Genomic DNA, 26,299 nt, shown 5'->3' on the forward strand with positions numbered 1-26,299 from the left:
CACAAACCTTGTAAAATGTAAATCAGATTATACTGTTTCTCTTCTCAAAATACTCTACTGTAAAGTAAAACTAAAGACTTTCTAGGCTTTCATCCATCCTTCTTATCTGCTTTATTACATCCTTGACCTCATAATCTGCATCCACCCTCTTTCTTACTTTGCTCCAGACACACTGGCCTCCTTACTATCTCTGTAACTCACCAGAAAACAAACAAAAAATCATGCCTAAGGTCTTTATCCCCTCTCTTTTCTTTCTAGAATGTTCTTTCTATGGATATTGACATGACTGACCTTTTAATTACATTTGAAAATTTTACTAAAATGGTAATTTTTTAAAGTCTTTCTTGATCATTCAAATTAAATATCATATATTCATATTTTCTAAGCTTCCCTACTTTAGCCCCTAGCACTTGTCACTATATAATGCTTTATTTAAATTAATATTCATATTGTTTATTGTCTGTCTTCCCATGGAAGTATATATTATAAGGCTCGGGTGGTTTGTGTCAAAAGAGCAAGTTTGTGAGAACTGGGACCGTGGTGCTGGTCCTGGCAAGAAGCTACTTCCAAAGCGAAGTGGTCCTTGTGAAGAATACTAAGGACTGCCACCTCAAACCAGCCCTACAGTCATGCTCTGGTGTCTGGAATTGACCAGTATCCTAGCAAAGTGACAGCTGCCATGGGCAAGAAGAGGTCAAAGATCAAATGTTTTGTGAAAGTTTGTAACTACAATCACCTCTTGCCCACAGAGTACCCTGTGGATATCCTCTTGGACAAACCTGTCGGCAACAATGATGTGTTTAGAAACCCTGCTCTTAAATACAAGGCCTGAAGAGGGGCTGAGGTCAAGTTCAAGATGTACAAGAACAGCAAGAACAAATGGTTCTTCCAGAAGCTGCGGTTTTAGCTCTGTTTTGTTTCAATCATTACAAATTATAAATAAATATATATATATTATATAACTGCGTCACGTGGACTATTTTTTCCTTTGCTTTTTTTTTGAACATAACCTCATGATTTTATTGTCTTCGTAATATTAACAAAATATGAAGCTTAGAACCGGATCACTTGGCCCTTTCTCTTATCTCTTCCCAGTTCAAAATGCTTGCATCTCTTAATAGCCAGCATTCTCTTAGATCTGCAACTGGGCTCAACACATTCAAGCCTCAGCACAATCTTCTTTGTAGTTTTAGCCTTTTTCCGGAAAATCGGCTTAGTCTGCCCACCATAGCCACTCTGCTTCCTGTCATAACGCCGCTTTCCCTGGGCATAAAGAGAATCTTTGCTCTTCTTGTACTGTGTCACTTTGTGGGGCTGGTGCTTGCCACACTTCTTGCAGAAAGGCCGGCGGGTTTTAGGAACGTTCACCATGTTTGCGAGAGCGCTATCGGCACGGAAAGAAAGAGGCTGGGCGGGAAACGGAACTTTTTTCCTTTGCTTGTTTTTTAAATAGTTGTATCCTCAGTGCCTAGATTAGTAGTGGTTTAGTAAGATAAGTGCTCAATAAACATTTGCAAAATAATGAATGAAAATGAGATTTAAAGTCAGAGATGGAGAGAGAGAATCTTAAGCAGGCTCCAGCCCAGCACGAGTCCAATGCGGGGCTTGATCTCAGGACTCTGAAATCACAACCTGCGCCCAAATCAAGAGTCAGACGCTTAAGCAGCTGAGTCACTCAGGCGCCCCTAGAATGTTTGTCATTTAAACAAATTGCCTTAGTTATTAGATTCTTTGCCTTTCTCTATACATTTTAGACTCTTCAGAATTCTTTACATGAAATTACTTGGATCAAGTTTACCTTATGATTAAATCAAGACTTCAGTAGCTTAGTTTATATCATTTATTCATTTATCCACTCATCCCAAACATTAAGTACCTATTGTGCAGAAGGCACTGTACCGTAGGATAGTGTTCATGAGCAAACAAGGTAAGGTATAACTCTTTACATTATAGTAGAACATGTATAATTAAAAAAAAATCAAGTTTACAGGGAGTAAACATAGGAATGATAGAGAACCCTTAACTTCCAAAAATATTTAAGGGACGTAATAAGATTTCTTTTTGAGGATGTGATATTTGAATTGTAATATGGACTCTGATAATAATGCCACCAACTATTTCTAGGGGAAAAGAAGTTAAGAATTTACTATTGCCTCATGGTTTATGAATTCATAACAAACCTTTTGGGATTTACTACTTGTTGAACCTATGAAAATAAATAAAGACAATCTCACTTAAAGTGGAGTTGGGAAGCCCAGAGAGGGAGCATTCACATATTACCACTTGCCTTAAGAAGCATACCTTGCATTACCCAGTAGGAAGAAGCTTACTTTGCACACCCCAGCCGGAGGAAGGAAGAATTTCTCTTTGCTCAAGCACCAGTCCAGTCAACGAGAACTCAGTGAAACAACCCCCTCCCTTTTCCTCCTTTCCTCTATAAAAGTAAGCTCCTCTCCTTTGTTCTCTGGATTTGCCTATGGTTCACCATAGTTTGCTTATCCAAATTACAAATCCTCTGCTATTCCAAAATGAACTCATTTTGCTGGTAAAGTAACTGGCTTTTTTCTTTTTTCAGATCAATAAATCAATATTGCAAAGTGATATATTGTTAGGATTGATACATTTTTCTGAAATATCCTGTTAATTTTATAAAGTGACTTGAGGACTATATAAGTAAACTATGCATGACATTATCATTGTGTCTTGTTATGTTAATGATACTAAAAAATAATTTTCCTGTTGTTTCCTTGTGAGGTATACACAAGTCATTTTAAATCAAGACACTATTCCATGAATTTAAAAGACATAAAACTTAAGGTGGCTCATGATTATTTGTTGTATAATCCTTGTAATGTAAACTTAAGGAAAAACTTAAAAAACAATTAAGATATGCAAGAAAGTTAGTGAAGGTTAATAATTTAAATTTTCAACAAAGTTAAAATTATCAGTTTGTACTGTTTCTGTAAACAAGCGGTCAAAATAGAAATATAGGGTGATTGCTAATCATAGAAGTAAATACTTAAGGTATTCATTAAAATTAAAGAGCTGCTATTATCATTGCCATCCTAATAATAATGATAGTGACAATAATAAATATAAATTTAAATCATTCTAAAAAGTACTTTTTAAATGTGAAAAAATATCAAGAACACTGCTGTGCTGTTAGCCTCCTGGTTTATTTGCATCTGTTTTCAATCTCTTCTCAATGTATATATATATATATTTACATACAAGCACACATACAATTTTATATCAGATTTTTAATGACAATATAATTCTTCATAACTAAGATTTATCTCTTCCATAACAAGTATGATCTTTTTCTACTTAATTTACAATCAATTTTTGGCTTCTCTTCATTATTCTGCAACACAGGAAGTTGATCTTAATAGATTGCATTTCTGGGTACCATTTCCCCTTAGTTTCTGGTTGAATTAGCAAAAGATTCAATAGCAGAAGACTGGATGACAGGGGCGGGGAAGATATAAGGATATTTCTTCACTTTGAGCTGCTGGTGATGGATTTGCTGTGATCCCTCTCATGGTTCCAGCTACCTTGGATTCAGAGACACCATTTTCCTATTATCCCTTTTATCCTTTGGGCCTGGGGAAGGAAATGGCTTCTGGCTATAGCTAGTCTTCGGTTTACTAAATATCTTTTGTTTGTTCCCTTAACCCTTTCCACAACTCTGTAAATAATATCGTCTTTAAATTATCTTTAGATATTTAACTAATAATAACAGGTAACTTAATTAAATATTTAATAATAACCTAATTAGATAAATTAATTCCATATGAATGTATCTTTATGATTCTGGTAGACCCTGACTAATATAACACATTTGGAAAAAAGCTTCATAGTATTTCATGTAATGAAATTGACACTACCAAGTTTAAATGAACAGTTTTGATTTCCATAATGTGTTAGAAGTGGGAGCCAGTTTCATTCATTCTTCAAATACAAAGTACATGCCTATGATGTTCTAGTCTCTGATGATACTTAGACTAATAAAATATGGTTTCTTTACTCAGGAGAGAACAGACTATTGTGAAAAGTTTCCCTCCAGACTGTTATATACTTGAGATAAGCAAATTCAGTAATAGGAAAAAAAAGTACCATCATTGTAATGTGATCAAGATTATCTATCCAAGTACGATAGCAATTTGGAGTAACTGTCCTGGAGGAGCTGAAATAATTCTAATTTAATATTCTGAGGACAGATCTGGATTTGACTCATGTGTCTGTACTTCTTAAGTAAGCTAGGCTTCTAATTTTAATTTCAATCTTTGTCTAGGGGAGATGTATCATTGAAAAATGATATAGATTCAAATAATGAGAGACTCAAAGTAATGTTGTTTATGCAAAGCTGTTCTCTCCACTTTTATTTTCATGAGACCTTGAAAAGATTACCAAAGCCAAGTCATATCACAAAAGATGGGATATTATAAGACATTAAAATGATATTATCACAGAATATTTAATTGTATAAGAAAATAATCATGATATGAAATTGTTTTAAATGTCCAAAAACAGCTTTTAAATTTATACGTTTCATACATAAAAAAGATGGATCAGTAAGAAGGTTAATTGATAGCAAGCAATACTTACTTTCATCCCAACACAAACCAAGATATTCCACACAAGAGGAAAATATGTGGACGTTCAAACAAAATTTAAAAAATGTAAAGAATCCATGGAAAATGAAAGAATGTTAAATGAGGAGAACTTTCCAGTCCAGATTAAAGAAGGGTTGGATGCTTCTTTGGGGGAGAGTTTATAGAAAAGTGTTTGCCTTCCTACTAACATCTCAAAAAGGACAAATAGCAGCACCAGTCCAGGAACATAAGATTTGCCAGGGTTCCAACACAGTGATGCTAGGATGGGATGAGTAACAGGTGAAAAATTACAGGCGGATCTACCACCAGTGAGTGTTCTTTTTTTTTTTTTTTAAGATTTTATTTATTTATTTGAGAGAGAGAGAATGAGAGATAGAGAGCACGAGAGGGAAGAGGGTCAGAGGGAGGAGCAGACTCCCCGCCGAGCAGGGAGCCCGATGTGGGACTCGATCCCGGGACTCCGGGATCACGACCCGAGCCGAAGGCAGTCGCCTAACCAACTGAGCCACCCAGGCGCCCCACCAGTGAGTGTTCTTGCTAACCGCTCTGTTCACTACACTCTCAGGGATGGACAATTACAATTTTAGGAGAACTTCAGTGCCCAGAGTAGCTATACACACAAGTCAGGCACATCTGGTGAGAAAGTATCCAATAGTGGTGAGGGAAAAGGGGCGAGGTGGTTTTGCCATGTCACGTTCCAAATCTTTTTTACCTTTGGGCTTTCTGTCTCCTCCTACTTTATACAACAGACACCTTTCCACAAAAAAGACCAAAGAATGGTGAAACTCAGTTCCGGTTTCTGGATTTCTGTTTTTCCACCTTACCAGCTGATAACTAAAGCTATTAGAAAAAATGAGTTCATGTACAAAAATAAGCATGAAACATCAAAAAATAAGCTCAACATCAAAGATTCTGCACATGTGAGTCATCAAAATCCTTAGTGTTAACTTGTACTTTTGCCCTGCTATTAAAAATGAGTAAGAGAAAAGCACCAAAAAATTAAATCATATGTTAGAGTCTATTTTAGATTTCTCAAGTTATTTTCTGTAATAACTCTTGTTATCTTCATATTTATTTTCTGTCCAAATGAATTAAGTTTCAGCTTCACATTAAAAAGTAGTTATCCCAAAAAATATTTATCACAATGCCCACATATGCAAAAATACCTAGAAGTACTAAAAATATGTGCATCCTATTTGCTTCCATTATTTTTACATAATTAGGGGAAGAGGAACAAAGTAAGAATGTTAGCTGAGCTAACACAAAACACTCTTCAATAATTTCTCAAACTGTACCAACATGATTACTTCTAAGCCTATATTTTTGAGTGATAAGTAAACTTTAAGGACTCAAAGCATTATTTTTATACATGTAATCCTTCATTAATAAGTTTTCCAGCAGTACCTGCCCCACAACCCTGTGAAGTGCTTGTTTTGCATTTCTCTTTGCCTGAGAGTCTCCTTCTCAGCAGTGTTTCAGAACTGACAGTTTTGCTTGTGATGATAAGAGCTTGAGGCCCCAGTAGCATGCTGAGTGCTCCAGGGTTTCCAAAAAACAAACCAAGACCCCACACCTCTAAAATCAGAAGAACAGCGAGACTCTGACAGACAGTAAGTACTGCCGTGAGGTAAAAAAAGAATAAAGCAGGTAAATTAATCATAATCTATCCTTACCTTTGTAAAGATTCAGGTTCAGCTATTTTGCATTACAGTTAGCCTTTCCATTAATTTCTGGTTTTTCTTTAATTGTGGGTGACAACCTGTAGGGAGAAATGTTGTTTATTAATGAGGCCTAAGTATGTGTAAAACTTTTCTAAAACTGTTTCTAAAGCAGGTTTCTAAATGCCTTGCAATATGCCCAACCAATCTATTTAGGGATAGTTAAATTAAGATGGTGAAGACTAATGAGGGATTGAATGGGCCAGCCATTATCTTCCCCAGCAGCTTGTAGAGACAAGTAATCATGAAGAAATTTTCTTTTTTGAAAAAAAAAATCAGGACTTTTTAATGTGAGATTTTCTGTAGAGCCAGGAGAGGAAATTTTTTTTTCCTCCCACAATGATTAAGCACAATCTAGTTTTCTCAAGCCTTTCGACCCATGTTTAGAGATAGGTTTTCAAAATAGGATTAAGCAAGATGTCACGGCCTCATTCCTATATCCTCAGATATAAGAACTGCAGTCTCTCAAAATAATCCTTCTAAATATTTCTGGGTCATCTTACATGTACTCATGAGCATGGCTTCTCCTGTCAGTCATTGATTGCTACTCCAAAAGGCATGAGTTAAGGACAACCTTATCCAATAAGCATCTCATCTGTTGAACCACAAGCTTCTGAGGGTCTAAGATGCCAAAGCTATTTTCTTCCATTTGTTTATCTATTTATTACTTATTTATCAAATTAAGATCATTCTTATTTTCCCTTTGGTTATTAAAAAAAAGAATGATATTTGCCTCCTTATACATTATTTCTGAAATATTTCTCTATACTTTGTTCTTTTTTTTTCTTCTATGCTCCCAGTCTGCAGAATTTCAGGAAGTTCTATATCAAATATATATAAAAGGGATTATATTTTTAAACCTTAAGAAACATTAGCAGCAAACATTACCCATAATTAAGAATACTAGAAAAGTTTAAGCCATTATAAAGGTTTAAAATGCCTTATGTATGGATTCTGATTTGAAATATTTTGTTCTTTTGATTTCACAGTTGATATCTATTTAGTCATAGGTCAAACTCAGAGTAAAATTGCATTAAATCTGTGTCTCTTCATTGTTGGTCTACTTATTTCTATTTCTTCCTTCCACGAATACATTTCACAAGGACCCCCAGCAGCTTGTAGAGACAAGTAATCATGAAGAAATTTTCTTTTTTGAAAAAAAAAATCAGGACTTTTTAATGTGAGATTAAATGTGAGATTAATGTGGACTCCATGAGTCCAGTGGAGTGGAACAATCTACAGTCTGAACAACAAACATCATAATGAACTCAGCATCTTCTTTCCCTCTGTCAGTCAAAATTTTTTCAGATTCACAATATACCTGGATTTCAGTAAATTTCTTAGCCTTGATATAAATCATATTTGGTGACCTGTCCATTTAGTTTGCCAGGAATATCCAAACCTCACTGCCTGCTTATACCTGAACTGTGAATGTGCTATACTAACCAATTTTACCTTTAATTTCAAAGATCAGTCATGTTGGTATATCCCTTTAGAAAATGATGACTAAAATGTCTGTGTGAAACTGCCAGCCTTGAACCTCCATTTCAACTAAATGTTATTAAAATATGCAATGCAGAAGAGGAGAAATCATGAAAAAATTTATTATTTTAGTCCTATTGGACCCATGATTACATTTTTGAGATACTAGGGAAATATGTACAAGATATTTTAATCAATATAATCTGAGCCATCAACTCTCATGGGATGTGGTTTTCACATCCTGAATAAGTATCAGTGTGTTTTGCTCAATCATATCCCTTTTCTGTATTCACTAGGAACATTATACAGATCAAATCAATCTAAAATGAAAGGCGGGGTCATATTTAAAAAGAAAAGCCATCACAAAATGGCCATGTAAGATGTTTGGGTGTATGTGGACAGGTTCTTATTTTAGGATATATAGCTTAAATATATATAAATAAATAGATTTACATAATTACATAATTGCTTTTGTAAAATATAGATTTACATAATTGCCTTTGTCTTTTTTATTTATTTTTTTAAGATTTATTTATTTATTTTAGAGAGAGAGCACTTGAGCAGGGGGTTGGGCAGTGAGGGGCAGCGGGAGAGGGAGAGAGAGAATCTCAGGCAGACTCCCTCCTAAGCATGGAGCCTGACAGGGGCTCCATCTCATAACCCTGAGATCATGACCTGAACTGAAACCAAGAGTCAGACGCTCAACTGACGGTGCCACTTGGGCGCCCCTCTTTTATCCTTTTTAGTACTCTCTGCTGGAGCCATGGTTTTTGGTGGGCTGTCTTGCTTATTGTATCATTTTGCTGTAGCAGGTTAGCTAAAGAGGTAAATGAGGATAACTACCTCAAGTCCTTTATATAAAGCATAATGATATTACACACAGTAATTTTCTTAACCTTCCTATGTTTTTTTATGAAATGATTGAAACAATGTGCAGAAGCTTGACACCCAATTTCTTAAAGTTTCCATGACTCAATAAATTTTCTTATAACTACGAGCAACACTGACATATGAGTTTTTTAAAGAATAAATTTTTTGTCCAAAGCAGTATCAAGAATGAGTCATTTTGAAAATCTGACTTAGAGAACAAAAGTTACAGCCTTCCGATAATGACCCACAGCAATTTGCACAGATATAAGTCAGCTGAAAATCAGGATTTAGATTAATTTCTTCAGTTGCTTAATGAGCTTTGTAACAGAATCACCTATTATATTTTTTTCATAATGGTGAGGATACATAATCACCCAGATAGTTTGTCTTCTGTTCCTGCACTGTGGTTCACGGCTTGGTCAATGTAGAACCACCTTCAAGGCATGCACATTACCATCACTGACTGAGAAAGAGTAACTGAGTAATCAAATTGATCACACAAGTTCTGGAATTCCACAGCAAAAAAAAACCCCACAAAAATGTATAAATAGGATCATTTAATTAAAAATTAAGAAGTTTCAGCAACAAATGATTTCTGTAATCAAGTATTCAAAATGTTTAAATTGTTACAATGACAATAGAAATATTATACGCATGCATTTTATCTGAAAAGTACAGTGATATTTTTCTCCTTGACTTGGGGGAGAGGGGACATATTTTCAAGCCCGTAATAGGCAACAATCAGCCTATAAGAGCATTCTAAATCTCTCCTGAGCCAGCCTGGACTGCTACAGAAAGAAGCATGGACTATCACCCCAGCTTCTGCTTTTCTAATCAAGGCTGATTTTTTTCTGTTGTCTTCTCTGAACCTAATATTGCTTAATATTTGGGCAATTCTGAGGCCTCCCATTTAGCTTGTCCAGTTAAAATCTGGAGAAGGTTGCACTTGCCCACCATTTACGTATGAGCTGGTATTGGTAAGACTACCCTCACGTGCATCCCATCTATTCCACTTAAACATTCAAGTAAAGGTGATACCAAAACCAAATATCTCTTACATTGTTATTTTCCTATCTGCAAATTTCTCAAGGCCTTGCCTAACTCCCAAGCTTTACTTTCAGCCCTTCATGCTGCCTAGGGATATTACACTACACTGTGAAATGACATTCCATAATCTCATAAATTTTGTTCATTTTTCTTAGGACCTTCAACTTTCACCATAGCACGTATAGCCTCAGACACCCCACTACTGGTGGTTGGACAAACACATGTAATGACTTTGTTTTCAACCGCCTTAGCGGCTGAAACAATCTCAATAGCCTGTGTCAGGCTGTTTTGTGTCTCTTCCCTATGGACTTGATTAGATTTATAGTTACCTGACCTGGGACAAGGGAATTTAACAGCCTTCCTGAGGAGAGGTTGCTGTTGACACTGAAGCAGGCTTCCTTTGTCCCAGCCAGTGCACTACTTAACTTTTTCATAGGGATCCTATAAATTTACTTCATCTTTTAATAGCCATTTAAATAATTGTATCTGATTCCCTGTTTCTTTACTTATCTTTCTCTCTTTTCATTCCTCTGGCTTTTTGCTTTCTTCTGGAGACTCTGGAGCTTTATTTCAGTAAAACCTATGCTAGAGTAAATCTGTCATGGCATTTCATCAACTCTCCTGCCTTCTCAATAGGAGAATTATATGTGGAGCACATGATGGAAGGCATGTCTTATTCTGAATATCTGCCATAGTTTGGGTCTGAGACATATTTTATGAAGAAACTGGTTTCTGGGATGCTGTTGCCATTGATATTTCTATGGTTCTGTGGAGGTATTCCATTTCACAGACTGTGAGAGTAATTCAAGTTTCCTTTCTTTACATAGAATTTTTTCTCTCCAATCCTCCCTAAATAGGCATGGCTATTACTCTATTGGTAGTTGAAAAACACCAACCACTACAGAATGCTGTGGACTAATATTCATAGAAGACATTCCTTTTCATTCTTCAGTGTCCAGAAATAAATTAATTGCCTTAAGTCAACTGACCTAGAAATACAGGAAAGTAGGAATTCCCTAGGCATCTTTACCAAAAGATTTTTCAGCAAAATGACTGACCTCTTTTATACTACAGCCTCTGCTTTCCAGAATTATCTGCCCATCACATTTGTCCCTGACTGATTCATTTATGAACCAGCAATTAAATAGAAGAACATCAGGATGAAGTACAGTGTTTTCTCACATCTACAACATGGCTTTTGGTTTAGAATTTGGATCTATTTTCATTTAAAACACCTGAAAAGAGCCAGTTGTTTAATTAGCTGTTATTTCCCTCTCCTCCAAGGGTTTCAGTTTCACAAAAGGAAGTTTTAAGATGTAATCAAATAATTTTACCAGCTGATTGCTTCCTCATTTTGCTTTAGATCATTTCAGCCATTCTCTAGTGGAGAAATCCATGTCATTCATATTCCATTGGTAAGATATAACACTGGTTATTTGTTACAGAGCATCTTGTCAGTAAAGCTGTGGGTAAAACCATGAGTTAAAACAACAACAACAACAACAAAAAAAAACAGCCTCTTAGCATCACCTTCTCAGAACTTCACATTCTCTCCCCTATTACTATATTCTTCAAAACCTAAAACCTCTAAGTGGCAACATAGCTATGGTTGCAAGTTTGAGCAGGTTACCAATTGATACCAATGATATCATAGCACATTTACTTAGTGTTGTAGAAAGATAGAAGTCACAAGATATAGTAAGTATGACATCATTACCTTACTATGTTGGGAGCCCAGATATCATCCATTAAAACAAAACAAAACAAAACAGAACAGAACAAAACAAAAACAAAAAATTTAAAAAAAGTTCTTTATCTACACAAGACACTAAGATGGCCACAGATGTGTATTGATCAACTTGACACAAAATTCCCCATTCTCAATATCCTGACAATCTTTTATATTGTGCTATCATACAGGGAAAATGTCTATAAGTTAACTCTCAGCTTCCTCAACAGAGGTACAGTGCCCATTTCCATCCCCTTCACTCCCATAGTGGAAGATCTTAAGCTCTTTAGTTTTCCAGGAAACAGTAATGTGGAGAGACAGAGCCTGAATGCATTCCAAAGCAGGTCTGTGTCAGCCCAAGCATGATGTAAATCCTTCACTGTCCAGTTCCTTCTTTCATTATTATTATTTTTTCTCAATTGCTAATGGTAGTTAAAATAGCACTGTATGACATCAAGGTGATTGTATAAATCAAGTGCTGAAATTGTGAGAAAACAGCTATAGGTAACCATTCATCTTATACGAATATGTTATATATCTTCTTTAAAATTTTCATTAAATTTTTTTAAAGATTTTATTTATTTATTTGAGAGAGAGAGAGAATGAGAGATAGAGAGCACTAGAGGGAAGAGGGTCAGAGGGAGAAGCAGACTCCCTGCTGAGCAGGGAGCCCGATGCGGGACTCGATCCCGGGACTCCAGGATTATGACCTGAGCCGAAGGCAGTCGCTTAACCAACTGAGCCACCGAGGCGTCATTAAATTTTAACAAATATTAAAATAAGCTTAATATCTTAAAATAAATTCTCAACGAACCAAGGATCTTTTGACTTTAGTTTAAGAATCACCATTCAAGGGGTATCTGGCTGGCTCAGTTGGAAGAACGTGAGACTCTTGACCTCAGGGTTGTGAGTTCAAGCCCTATGTTGGGTGTAGAGATCACTTAAAAATAAAATTAAAAAAGAATCACTATTCAATAAGAAACAATCTGAAGCAAATTCCATTCTTTTTATCTAAATTGCTCTCTCTGTACAATTAAGGGGAAGGGAATATACATTATAAAAATAATTAAGATTCATTACTCACATTTCATTACATTAGAAATTATCTCTATTTCATCTTTTCATGTTAATCAAACAAGCAATAATCAATCATTCTCAATTCTATCTATACTGCTTGCATTATATCACTTTGTTTTTATTATATATACATACATGTGTATGTGTGTGAGTATACTATGAGCAGAAGGGTGGCTTTGCAATTCTATGGGTATGAGTATAGTGCCAAGTGAATAAGATAAACAACATTTGATTGGAATTTAATTAATAACAACTACTGAAATTACAATAGAATTTTTGTGACTTTGAGATTAAAAAGAAAGAAAAAGAAATAGTCCTTAAAACTAGTTAGAAATGTTTTGACATAAGTTAATAGAATCAATGTGCTTAACTTTAAAAAAATCCCTATTTTACATAATTATAATTCTGTTCATCATTCCATAATAGCATAGAAATTTTGTTAAAATTAAAGTGATAATTGCATATTTTAGAGAGTTGTCAATTTCTGTCTAGAAAAATAATATTAGAGTACAATTAAATAAAATAACCAAGAAAACTTACATTTACTGAGATATGGTGGGAGGAGGAAACTTTTAGATACAATTTAAGAAGGTATGTAATTTTATATTATACTTGCAGGGAAGACCAGATTTTGGTTCAGTGAATTTTCTTGGGAAACAGTCTAAGTGCAAGAGACAAACACACATACAAACAAAAAGGTACCTCCCTCAACACAACACCACACACACACACACACACACACACACACACACACACACACACACACACACACAAATAATTGATAATAAGATCAACCTACTTGCTAAGGACTGAATTTTGTCCTCCCCCAAGTGAACATGTTGAAGCCCTAACCCCACATCGTGATGGTATTTAGAGATGGGACTTTTGGGAGGTAAGTTTATTTAATTAAATTAATTAATTAATTAATTAATTTAAGATTTTATTTATTTGACAGAGACACAGCGAGAGAGGGAACACAAGCAGGGGGAGTGGGAGGGGGAGAAGCAGGCCTCCCATGGCGGAGGGAGCCTGATGCCGGGCTCTATCTCAGGACCCTGGGATCATTACCTGAGCTGAAGGCAGACGCTTAATGACTGAGCCACCCAGTTGCCCCTGGAAGGTAAGTTTAAATGAGTTCATGAGAGTGGGACTTTCATGATGAGATCAGTCCCCTTATAAGAAGAGATATCAGAGTTTCTCATCCTTATGTGAGGATAGTATCAGAAAACAGCAGCCTACAAAACAGAAAGAGAGTTCTCACCAGAAACTAAACATTTCAGCACCTTGATCTTGGTCTTCCCAGCCTCCAGAACTGTGAGAAATGAATTTCTGATATTTATATCACCTAGTTTATGGTATTTTGTTATGGCAGCCTGAGCGGACTAAGATACTATCCAATTACTCTCTCTTGATAATACAGCCTAGGATTACCTATCATGTGAGCTAAGAAAGGAAGTTAGTTTTTCACATATAATAGTCTAGTTGAGACATCATCATTAGGTTATTTCTAATCCAGGGTTGTCCTTCAACAAAGTATTTTTGGATATTTGTATGTTTTTTGGTCTGGTTTTTCAAAATGCTTTCTCCCTGAATCTTCTGTTTCTATTGATAATACCACATTGAGTGAAATGGTATTACCAAATCATTGTTGAAGAAATACAGACGCATAGTTTAAGGGATTCACTTATTGCTAATCAATCATGTAAATTGACTTGCAATCAATTTATCTGACTTTAGTCCTGTCTACTATTTTATGTTAAATATTTTTGGAAATAATGGTCCAAATTATTCCATTTCAAAATTATTAAGACTAAACATGAAAAGTCTTCAGTTAAAATAACCAATTATTAAAATAATATGCTAATAAATTAGCTTGGGATCCCTTTATTTAGTACCCTTATTGTTATGGTCTGAATGTGTCCCTCCAATGTGAATGTGTCGTTATCTTCATAACGCCCAAAGATAATGATATTAGGAGGTGGAAGTTTTGGGAAGTGATTAAGTAATGGGTGCAGAGCCTTCATTAATGGAACCGGTTTCTTGTAAAAGGAGGTCCAGAAAGATTCTTAGCCTCTTCCTCCATGTGAGGATACAATGGGAAGTCTGCAACTCATAAGAGGGCTCTCACTCAACCATGCCGGTCCCATGATCTTGACTTCCAGCTTCCAGTCTATGAGAAATACATTTCTGTTGTTGATAAGTTACCCAGCCTGTGGTACTTTCTTATAGTAGTTCAAACTAAAACATAAATTTGGTACCAAGAGTGGGTGCTGCTAAAAATGTAGAAGTAACTTTGGAACTGGTTAATGGGCAGGGTCGGGAAAAGTTTCATGGTTCATGCTAGGAAACACATTGCCAATGAATGTACTATTGAGGGTGATTTTCATGGAGGCTCAAAAGGAGAAGAGGAGACTTTTAGAAAAAGCTTCAACCTTCTTAGACAATACATAAGCAGTCATAAATAGAAAGTTGGTAGAAATATAGATGGTAAAGGTCATTCTGATGAGGTCTCAGATGGAAACGAGGAACATGTTATTGGAAACTGAAGGAAAGGTGATTTTTTGCTGTAAAGTGGCAAAGAGCTTGGCTGAATTGTTTGTATCCTAGTGTTTTGTGGAAGGCTGAAATTGTGAACAATAAAATTGGATATTTGGCTAAAGAAATTACTTAGCAAAGTGTTGACAAACCAGCTTGGCTTCTCCTGAATGCTTATAGTAAAATATGATAAGAGAGAAATGACTTAAAGACAAAATGGGTAATCAAAAAGTAAATAGAATTTAAATGTTTGGGAAGGTCTTAGCCTACCCATATTGAAGAAAAAATGAGATGGACTAAGAAACTAAATATACATCCTTCCCGTGGACACATGTATACACAAACCAAACATTTGTATTATTTCTACTCATCTTTCAAATATTACCATTATACTTTATTTATTTATTTATACTTTATTATAGTATACTTCTTGTAATAGTTTAATTTTAAGTTGATGAAATATCTCTTTCTACCATTAGCTTTTGAAACAATTTTATTCAAATTCATAAAATCGGTACCTAGCTCCTGTTCTCAAGAAATATAACAAAAAGTATGTCTGTGTTTTTTGTTTGTTTATTTGTTTTTTGAAGATTTTATTTATTTATTTGACAGAGAGACACAGCAAGAGAGGGAACCAAGCAGGGGGAGTGGGAGATGGAGAAGCAGGCTTCCTGCGGAGCAGGGAGCCTGATGTGGGGCTTGATCCCGGGACCTAGGACCATGACCTGAGCCGAAGACAGACGCTTAACGACTGAGCCAACCAGGCGCCCTATGTCTGTGTTTTTTGTACAAATACATATGTATGTATTTGAGTATATTAGATTAATGGTGTAACAAATGCTATTTTATTGAGATGCTAAAATCCATATATATTAGTAAATTTATGTTATATCCTCAGGTATTACAATTAATTTCTCATGGATTTGTATTTGTCCATATCAACAAAAACATTTGATTATTTTTGTGAGATTGAAATATTCTCTTGGAAAGAAACAATGTAAGTGTAAAAAATGGCTGTACCAGAAAATGGTAGATTAATAACTATTAAAGTGATCTACCTCAAAATATTTTAGAAAAGGTAGGAAAGTAAACAGTTAATAATGATATAATGAAGTAATTGATAAATATCCTTAAATTATAAAATATAAATTATCCCTCAACCACAAAATCATATGCAAAGCTCTTCTAAGTTATATGAGTCAGGGTATATGAATCAGTGTTGTTGTTTTTTTAAATTTTTTATTTAAATTCAATTTAGTTAACGTATAATGTGTTATTAATTTCAGGGGCAGAATTTAGTGATTCATTAGCTGCATATAACACCCAGTGTTCATTACATCAGGGTCCTCCTTAATGCCCATCACCTGATTACCCCATCCCCCACACCAACCACCCCTCCAGCAGCCCTCAGTTTATTTCCTATAGAAAAGAGTCTCTTATGATTTGCCTCCCTCTCTTTCCCTTCTCCTATGTTCATCTGTTTCGTTTCTTAAATTCCATATATAAGTGAAATCATATGGTATTTGTCTTTCTCTGACTCACTTATTTCGCTTAGCTTAATGCCTTCTAGTTCCATCCATGTTATTGCAAATGACAAGATTTCATTCTTTTTGATGACTGGGTAATATTCCATTATATATATATTACTTCTTCTTTATCTATTCATCTGTCGATGGACATCTAGGCTCTTTCCACATTTTGGCTATTGTGGACTTGCTGCTATAAATGTTGGGGTGCATATGCCTCTTTGAATCACTATGTTGGTACCCTTTGGATAAATACCTAGTAGTGCAATTGCTGGGTGGTAGGGCAGTTCTATTTTTACCTTTTTCAGGAAACTCCATACTGTTTCCCAGATTGGCTGTAGGTTTGCATTCCCACCAACAGAGTAAGAGGGTTCCCCTTTCTCTGCATCCTTGCCAACATCTGTTGTTTCCTGACTTGTTAATTTTAACCATTCTGAACGATGTGAGGTGGTATCTCATTGTGGTTTTGATTTGTATTTCCCTGATGCTGAGTGCTGTTGAGCATTTTTTCATGTGTCTGTTAGCCATTTGTATGCCTTCTTTGGAGAAATGTCTATTCATTGTCTTCTGTCCATTTCTTGGTTGGATTTTTTTTGTTTTTTGAGTGTTGAGTTTGATAAGTTCTTTATTGATTTTGAATACTAGCCCTTTATCAGATATGCCATTTGTGAATATCTTCTTCCATTCCATAGGTTGCCTTTTAGTTTTGTTGATCTTTTCCTTTGCTGTGCAAAAGCCTTTTATCCTGATGAAGTTCCAATACTTCATTTTTGCTTTTGTTTCCCTTGCCTCTAGAGACGTGTCTAGTAAGAAGTTGCTGGCGCCAAGGTCAAAGAGGTTGCTGCCTGTGTGCTCCTCTAGGATTTTGATGGATTATTATCTCACATTTAGGTCCTTCATCCATTTTGAGTTTATTTTTGTGTTTGGCGTAAGAAAGTGGTCCAATTTCATTCTTCTGTGTGTGGTGGCTCAATTTTCCCAACACCATTTGTTGAAGAGACTGTCTTTTTTCCATTGGATATTCTTTCCTGCTTTGTTGAAGATTAGTTGACCATAGAGTTGAGGGTCCATTTCTGGGTTTTCTATTTTGTTCCATGGATCTATGTGTCTGTTTTTGTGCCAGTACCATACTGTCTTGATGATTACAGCGTTGTAATACACCTTGAAGCCTGGAATTGTGATGCCTCCAACTTTGGTTTTCTTTTTCAACATTATTTTGGCTAATCATGGTGGTTTATAGTTCCATACAAATTTAGGATAGTTTGTTCCAGCTTTGTGAAAAATGCTGATGGTATTTTGATAAGGATTGCGTTGAATGTGTAGATTGCTTTGAGTAGTAAAGACTTTTGTTTTTTTTAAGATTTTATTTATTTATTTGACAGAGAGAGACACAGAGAGAGAGGGAACACAAGCAGGGGGAGTGGAAGAGGGAGAAGCAGGCTTCTGCTGAGCAGGTAGCCTGATGCGGGGCTCAATCCCAGGACCTTGGAATCATGACCTAAGCCAAAGGCAGACGCTTAACGACTGAGCCACCCAGGCGCCCCTAGTATAGACTTTTTAACAATATTTGCTCTTCTAATCCCTGAGCATGGGATGTTTTTTCATTTCTTTGTGTTTTCCTCAAATTCTTTTGTGTTTATAGTGTTCAAAGTACAGATCTTTTACTTCTTTGATTATGTTTATTCCTAGGTATCTTAAGGATTTTGGTGCAATTGTAAATGGGATTGATTCCTTGATTTCTCTTTCTGCTGTTTCATTGTTAGTGTATAGAAATGCAACTGACTTCTGTGCGTTGATTTTATATCCTGCAACTTTGCTGAATTCCTGTATCAGTTCTAGCAATTTTTTGGTCTTGTATAAATTTCAGTATGCTCTTCATATGAGTTTTTTAAAGCTGTGTTCTTTGTTGTTTAAGGAAAAAGAGAGAATACCACTTATCAAAGCCCTAAAAATTCAGTATAACAGTATTTCTTTTTTATATAACATGTATCCACATAGCTCTGCAAAATTTCTGATCAAAAGGATGGCTATATTTTTTAAATTACCAAATAAAGGAATTTGGGGGCCGTGGATCAGGAACAAAATTATGAAGAAAATGGTAAACATACACTTTTATCAACAGATATGAATTGTCAGGAACAAGCAATGATTATAGGATATTGTTACTGGAATTTGTCCTACTAGCAAAATCCTGACCTCATATTCAGATGTAGATATGTGTTGTCTTCAAAGTTTGTGAATACTTACTCTATCGCTCTTCTTATAGTCAGTTTTATCATTCTCTTTCCATAACTTTCATACATTACTTCACAGATGATTGTATCACAAAAAAAACTTTTACTTTGGGGGATAAAATCCTTTAGAGTATTGGGGTTTGACCTAACAAAAACAACAAGAATAACATCCAGACACATTATTTTCTGTTTTTATATTAACAATTTTATTTATTTATCTGGGGGGGCAGAGGGCCAAGCATACTCCCTCCTGAGCGAGGAGCCCTATGTGGGGCTCCATCCCAGCACCTTGAGATCATGACCTGAGCTGAAGGCAGATGCTTAACCGACTAAGTCTCCCAGGTGCCCCTATTTTCTGTTTTAAATACCTATAAATATATCTCCCCTGATCTCACATTATAATTATGCAATTATTTACTTCTAATTATGTTTTAGAGTGAACACATGTCCCTACTATGTTCTTTCTATGATTGGAAAGGTAGAAAGACTTTTGAAAGGAAAGAGGCTCGACATCGTTTTATAGATGGAAGATGACATTTCACATGGCAGAAATTCCTGATACTTCTGAAGAATAGTAAGAAATGAAAATGGAAACTGTTGGCTTTGCTTTACATAAGAGTGCTCATTGCTTTCTTCATGGTATATTTAATTTTATCTTATATGCTAATTCTTAATATTGCATATCTAGGTTTCCAATAAAATCAGAAGAATGTTTAGTTTGATGTGTAAAATGTGACTACTCAGCTTGAAAGCAAGGGACTAGAAAAGCATATGAAATTCTGGCAAAAAGAAAAACTAAACATAACTAAGCAAAAAGATCAAACTACTCATTTGTCCTTAATGTAGAGAGAAAAGACTCAACATGGCACAAAATTTTGCTTTAAAGAATGACTTTATTGAAAGATATGGCTCATTCTCTCTCTCACTGATAAATAAATAGGGATGCCTGGGTGGCTCAGTTGGTTAAGCATCTGCCTTCAGCTCAGGTCATGATCCAGGGGTTCTGGGATCAAGTCCCGCATTGTGTTCCTTGCTCAGTGGGGAGCCTGCTTCTCCCTCTGCCTGCCACTCCCCCTGCTTGTATGCACCCCCCCGACAAATAAATAAATAAAATCTTGAAAAAAGAGAAAGATATGTAATGATAAGACCAGTGATTTCTGACATACTTCAGTCGTAGTCTCACCATACGCATTTAGGTCTTTAGGTTATAAAAATCTAGGTATTTGGTAATTTTTTTGAACTTTGTATTCTGAATTTTAAATAAAGATAGATAATTTTGGTGGTATTTTGAGTCTCATTTATAAACTGGGAAATGTTCAAGAATTATTTGCTTTTCATAGAATCTACTTCTTTCCTCCTGAGAGACATATTAATAGTATCTGTAAAAGTCCTCCTTTTCTCCCCAGATTTATGTTAAGCATTATTTTTATTCTTCACCTAAGTACCATGGTTGGTTAGATGCGCCTCCTATTTGATCTACCTTTATAATCCTATAACTCCTTTTGCCTATCTTTATTATGAAAAATTTCACACTGGGCTTTACTGAATTCTTTGCCTGTATCAAACACTCCATGGTAACATTTTTAAAAGACAAGGCTGGGCCTTATATTTTTGTTCTTCACTAGTTCAGAGCCAAATGCTTGAAACATGGCAGGTGTTTGATATTGCTTGCTAACTTAGATATATAAATGAATAATAGGTGCCTTAGATAATGTTTTCTGTGATTGCTCTTTCTCAGTTTTTGCTGTGGGGTTATTTTTAAAGATTTTCCTTGATCCTAAGAAATATGTGTCTAACTTCAAATTATCAATTTGCTTTTCTATATGGAAAATTATTTTCTTTTTGTCAATTTCTAATTAATCACACCTAAACCCTTTTTAAAGTAATCACTTACTTTATTTCTAATTATTAAATAATGCTTTTGTAAAATTGAAGTACAGTTGACATACAATGCTATATTATTTTCAGGTGTACAATATAGTGATTAGGCAATTCTATACATTATTCAATTCTCACTACAATGAGTGTAACACCATTTGTCAGCATACAATGTTATTACAGTATTATTCAGTATATTCCCTATGATGTACTTTTCATCTTCTTCAAGTTGGTTGAAATCTTGAAGCCATATTTAACTCATCTCAAACATTATCATTTTTTAAACAAACATTCTTAAATTGCCTATCAGATGTATGTTTCTAATTTTCAGGAACTGATCTAAAGAATTATACATTTATGCCCTTCTTATTCTAATATTCCTTCAGCTGTTCTCCTTAAGAACTAGGCTCACCTGCTATTTAATATATTATTTGTAATTAAGCCATACCATTTTTCTTTGTATAGATAATATGAAATACCCCTAAGTTATGGTGGCAAACTGAGCAAGTACAACATATTCTAATCCTAAATCACATTACATGGACAAAAACATATTTTAAGAATAAATTTGGGAATTCAAATAACTATATTGGCTTTGATAGTAATTTTGAAGAATCCCTGAAAGATAGAAGAGATTATATTAAAGATTGGGAGAAAATAAGGTCCAAAACCAATGGAGAAGACTTCCAAAGAGTCCTTTGGAGAAAACAATATGAGCAATTTGGGAAAGTTGCAAGACCAGAATAAACTAGTATAGAATCCATTGGTGTCATTCATTTGTGGTAAATCTGCAAAGATACACTAAAGGGCAATACTCTGCAGTCAGAAAAGTCATTATGATCACATAGTTGTGCAACCTCTACTCATTCTCTATTTATACTAACTTGTTTCAGTAGTGACATTGCTTACTGTCTATGAAGGTCAGAAGCCCTGGTATCAGAGAAGCAGGGTGGCATCCCTAAAAAGATAAAGCACTGGTAAACCCAACCCACAACACCTACCATCTTTTCTGCATAATTATTAGAAGGGTGCTATGATCAGTGGATGAATTATCCATAATAAGGAAACAAGGAACTCAATTACTTATGTGTACACATAAGCTAGAATCACCATTGATAAAATGAATACCAACACAGGGAGAGAAAATTAAAAATAAATAAACAAATAAAATTCTAATATTTAAACAAAGGTAATAGGTCACAGAACAGATTTAGAAGAAGCACAGCTAATAGTATAAGAAGGATAAAAATTGCTTTATTTCTATCAAATATGAGCTGGCTGATTATGAGTGCAAAGTAAAAACAGAGATCTAGAAAGATAAAATATGATAACTGAAATCCCAAAGTCAATAGATTTCTTAAAGCCTGAATGGACATAGCTAAATAATGATTTGGTGAGTAGAAAACTGAATGAACGGAATACATAAAACAAGAGAAAAAATATTTGAGAGACAATAGCAGTTGTAACAATACCTGACAAATGGGAACTGTAACTAGAGAATAAAAACAATGGATGAGGGGAAGGAAAACCCATGCACTCTTAAAGAAGTACTAGAAAAACTATTGTCTGAAATAAATTAATCTTGAACCAAAGTACAAGAAAGTCATTAAAGAATTTAAATGAAAAAAATGAGAGATATTCTATGTTCATGGATTGATAAATTTAATATTATCAAGATGTAAATTCTTGCCAAATTGAGTTATGGACACGACACAAACCTGTTTAAAATCTCAGCAAGCTGTTTTGTACATACTGACACAATTATTGTAAAGTTTATATGGAAGCATAAAAGATATAGAATAGCCAACACAATACCGAGTAAGGAAAGCAAATTTGTAGGACCACTCAATTTCAAGACTTACTACAAATCTACCATAATCAAGATGGTATAGTATTAGCAGAAAAATAGACACAAAGATCAATGGAATAAAATACAGATCCAAGAAACAGAACTACATGAATTTGATCAATTTATTTTTGACAAAGGCCCAATGGCAATTCAATGGTGAAAGGATAGTCTTTCCAACAAATGTTGCTGGGACACTTGTACATCCATATGTTTAAAAGAAAAAGAACCTAGACACAGATCTTACATCTTTAAAAAAACTAACTCAAGATGGATGACAGGCCTTCATGTAAAATGTAAAACTATAGAATATTTAGAAGAAAACATAGGAGGCTTAGGTGACCTTGGGTCTGTTGATGAGTTTTTAGATACGTCACTAAAGCAGTATCAATGAAAAAAAATTGACCTTATTAGAATCCAAAATCTTTGTTCTTTAAAAGATGTGCTAGGAATATTAAAAGCAAACAGAGGATTTAAAAAATTATATAACTTGTACAAGGCCTAATGATAATTGGTGCAAAAAGAATTGTAACTCCAATTTGCTTGATTCCAAAGTTTTTGTCTTCTAACTTTATTGTAATAACATATTTAAACGATATGTCAAAATTACTTTTTGGAAATCTGCTCCACAGTAAGCATTCATGTACTTTGATTCATTTTAGACTTATATTTCAGTGAAGGAAAATAAAAAAAAAGGTACTAGGTATTTTACAAACATATGGATTTGACAGAGTTAATTAGAAGCCTACAAAATAACCTGAAGAACTAGAACAGTAAAAGTCAGGGGATTTGGGTTACATCCTGTGGCTGAATGTAGCTACCCAAATGACAGAAAACCACTGTTCCATACAAAGGCTAGGGATCTGCAAAAAATCTCTGGAAGTGTGTAGTCAAAGTTGCCCCACAGTCTTCCCACACATTGCATATCATCATAACTACTCAAGATGAAGAGAGGTCTATGCCTCATTTCTGCATTTCAAATCTCAAAAGCATCAGCAAGATATAAATTTCTTCTGGAGCTTTGACAGTAATGTCTATTTGCTACTTGATCTTTATTTGTACTATCCAAATAGCTCAGGTTGCTATGGTCAACCTGAAAAAAATATTAATTGCTTCAAATCCAGTGTTCTCTATCAATATATGCACTATGGGTTGAACTCCAAAAGATCTCATAAAGTCTGAGAGACCTCAGAGAGTGATGAATACTATAACTGGACTGGGTCAGTAAGTGGAGACCGTCATAGAGGATAAAGCTTAAACTGAAACAGTTTGCCTTCTAAGGTCAGTGTGGCCACTAGCACTGAAGTGGTCACCTTGACCAAGCTTATGCAGGCAGTAGGTAATGTAGGTCAGGAATCAACTTTGAGTTGGCCTGGTTCTGAAATATCTGTTCCATATTCCTCAAGGAAAATATATGCATTGAAATCCTCAAAGTGCTGTATTGTAAACTGGAACAATGTCTCAAGTAATCAAGAAGCAACAGCAAGGAAAAGAATAAATATGGCTGTTTGTGTATCCAGTATTGAACAGCAAGTTCCCAAGTAGTCTAATATTTTTATTAGATCATATTTCAAGTGAGCCTTTCTCCCTCAGTTTTTCAAATTGTGCATAGAAAAATATCTTGATATAAAACATGATCATGCCTCATCAAATTCCATTATGTATTAAATTAAGATATAAATTAGACAACTCTGAAACAGAATGAGAAATTAACCCACTAGTTTATTGCTAATAGCCAAAATTATTAGGACCCCTTCCACTTTCTTTCATCACACAGCACTTGGTAAATTAATTTTCAGTTACTGTTTAAAGTATTCTTCCCTATTATTTATCAGAACTCTTCTCATGTATCTTCTAAGAACCATTTAGAAATGGCTCATTTAACCTTTGCAAAACATAAGAGTGTAATTTCAAATGCAGCATTTTACTCTTTCTGCAACTGAGTTCATTTGACTACCTTTGTATTTCAGTTTCATGGGCTCTTCCTTATTTAAATGGTTATCTTAACAATAAAAGATTGATGTAGATTTATGATATTGGTCACGAATTATTTCCCTGCCAATAGTTTTCCATTTAGGTTGAAGTATTAATGTTATCATTAAATTCAATTTATGTTTTTAAAATAACAAATAGTTTTGTGTCAAGAATTATAACATCACATTAGTAGAAATTAATATTAGATTAAATGTAAAACTTGTTTTACACTGGGAAAAACTAAAAGATTTTTCATAAAAGCAAAATTATGGAAATTAAAAACTATAACATAAAGGTAGAAATGTTCATATTGAATTGTAAGATTGAACTACAAAATACAGAAAATCATGTAGAACTGCTTTTTGTTTGTTTTTAGCACATGTATATAAATTTAGAATGTGTGATTTAAAAACAGATTAATAATAATCTAATTTTAATTATCAGTTTAATTAAAGATTTGTTCTTAATACAGAGGAAAAATGCTAAGGGAAGAAATATTGAGAAACCTGACTCTCACTATTCTTCATCCATTCTATTATATGTGTACAGCAATATCATAAATAATTCATGTTCCCACGGAAAAAAACTTTTGTCAACCAGAGGATAGTGCTTATGTGAAGTTCCTTTTATCTTTAGTTTTATATACACCACTCATTTCCATATTTACTCGGTTTGACATTTCCTCCTCCCATAGCCCCTTAGTGAGGTTGTTTTGTACATCAGTAATATAGTTAAATTATTTTGTCATGGTCTGCATTCCTTCTTGAGAATCATGATAGCTTATTTTTTAGAAAAATACATATATATTTAGGTTTGCTCTTTGTGCTATAAACTTCTATGGGTTTTGACAAATGCATAATGTTATGTATCCACCATTACAGAATAGTTTTGCTGTCTCATATATCCCTGTGCTTCATCTATTCAACCCTGACCTCTGACCCCCTGCTCATAACCATTGATCATTTTACTGTATCTATAGTTTTGCCTTTTCCAAAATGTTATATACTTGGAATTTCATTAATTTTAAAGTTATCACTTTTGTTTTACATTCTTCCAAGAGGTCAACATTATATTTACTATTTATGAACCCTTCAGGAAAATTCTTTTCTTCTTTTCACTGATATATAATATCTTACAAAAATTTAATCAGTTAAATAACTCAGTTTTTTAGTAACATTTTTGAAATTTCTTTTTCTTTAACTTTAGTGTTTGTATGACATTTTTGTAAATTTTCACAATGATAGCAAATATTTACCTTATGAAATTAGATTAGATGTTTGCATTTTGCACAAAGTTCTTCATAGCCTAGGATTTTGACTAGTACTAGGAGAGTATGACTGATGATATCATGGTCTACATAGACAATGTAACAATAAAGCAATGAAACTGATTTACTTGCAAGAGACTCTGAAGGGAATTCCACAAGAAGATTCCCAGGTAGTGGTGTAAAAGCACTAGAAGACTCACAGGCTATCAGGAGCCAGTGGTACACATCTCTTCACAAATCCCCCTTTAGCAAAATCTTTTTCCTTGAAATTGATTATGCTGGGAGTATTTCACCATAGAAACTTATAAACACTAAAATGAAGGCCACCTCCCTTTTTTCCTGTATAAATTCTGACTTTTCAGCATACCAGTGATTCCCAGAATATTTCCAACTTAATAATTGCTAGTAATCAAATAAACCAATAGTGTAGATACCTGTTACTTACTTAAAAAAAACAAAGTACTAATATGACACCACCTCCAGTGACTGTTCTTTCATCC

General features: G+C 34.5%; 2 protein-coding genes and 1 pseudogene across 2 annotated transcripts in view; 2 read left to right on the forward strand and 1 right to left on the reverse strand.

Moving 5' to 3' along the window:
- LOC113925470 (60S ribosomal protein L27-like) overlaps window positions 1–962 on the forward strand; it is a 45,433-nt gene extending 44,471 nt beyond the window's left edge. The window contains 3 exon segments of the mRNA XM_035727076.1: window positions 514–594; window positions 596–828; window positions 830–962. Of these exon segments, the coding sequence (XP_035582969.1) occupies window positions 514–594; window positions 596–828; window positions 830–962 (447 nt within the window).
- A 91-nt stretch (window positions 963–1,053) lies between these two features.
- Window positions 1,054–1,382, reverse strand: LOC113907860 (60S ribosomal protein L36a-like). The gene has a single exon (XM_027567562.2). It carries the CDS (start codon window positions 1,369–1,371, stop codon window positions 1,054–1,056), a length of 318 nt encoding a protein of 105 aa, XP_027423363.1. The 5' UTR covers window positions 1,372–1,382.
- Window positions 1,383–5,392: 4,010 nt separating this feature from the next.
- LOC113925459 overlaps window positions 5,393–26,299 on the forward strand; it is a 63,578-nt pseudogene continuing 42,671 nt past the window's right edge.

The sequence above is a fragment of the Zalophus californianus genome, chromosome 4 (assembly GCF_009762305.2).
Source record: "Zalophus californianus isolate mZalCal1 chromosome 4, mZalCal1.pri.v2, whole genome shotgun sequence".
NCBI classification, from domain to species: Eukaryota; Metazoa; Chordata; class Mammalia; order Carnivora; family Otariidae; genus Zalophus; species Zalophus californianus.

Excerpts from the sequence above, each read along its gene's own strand:
- LOC113907860 (XM_027567562.2), bottom strand. The coding sequence starts at position 1,371 with ATGGTGAACGTTCCTAAAACCCGCCGGCCTTTCTGCAAGAAGTGTGGC.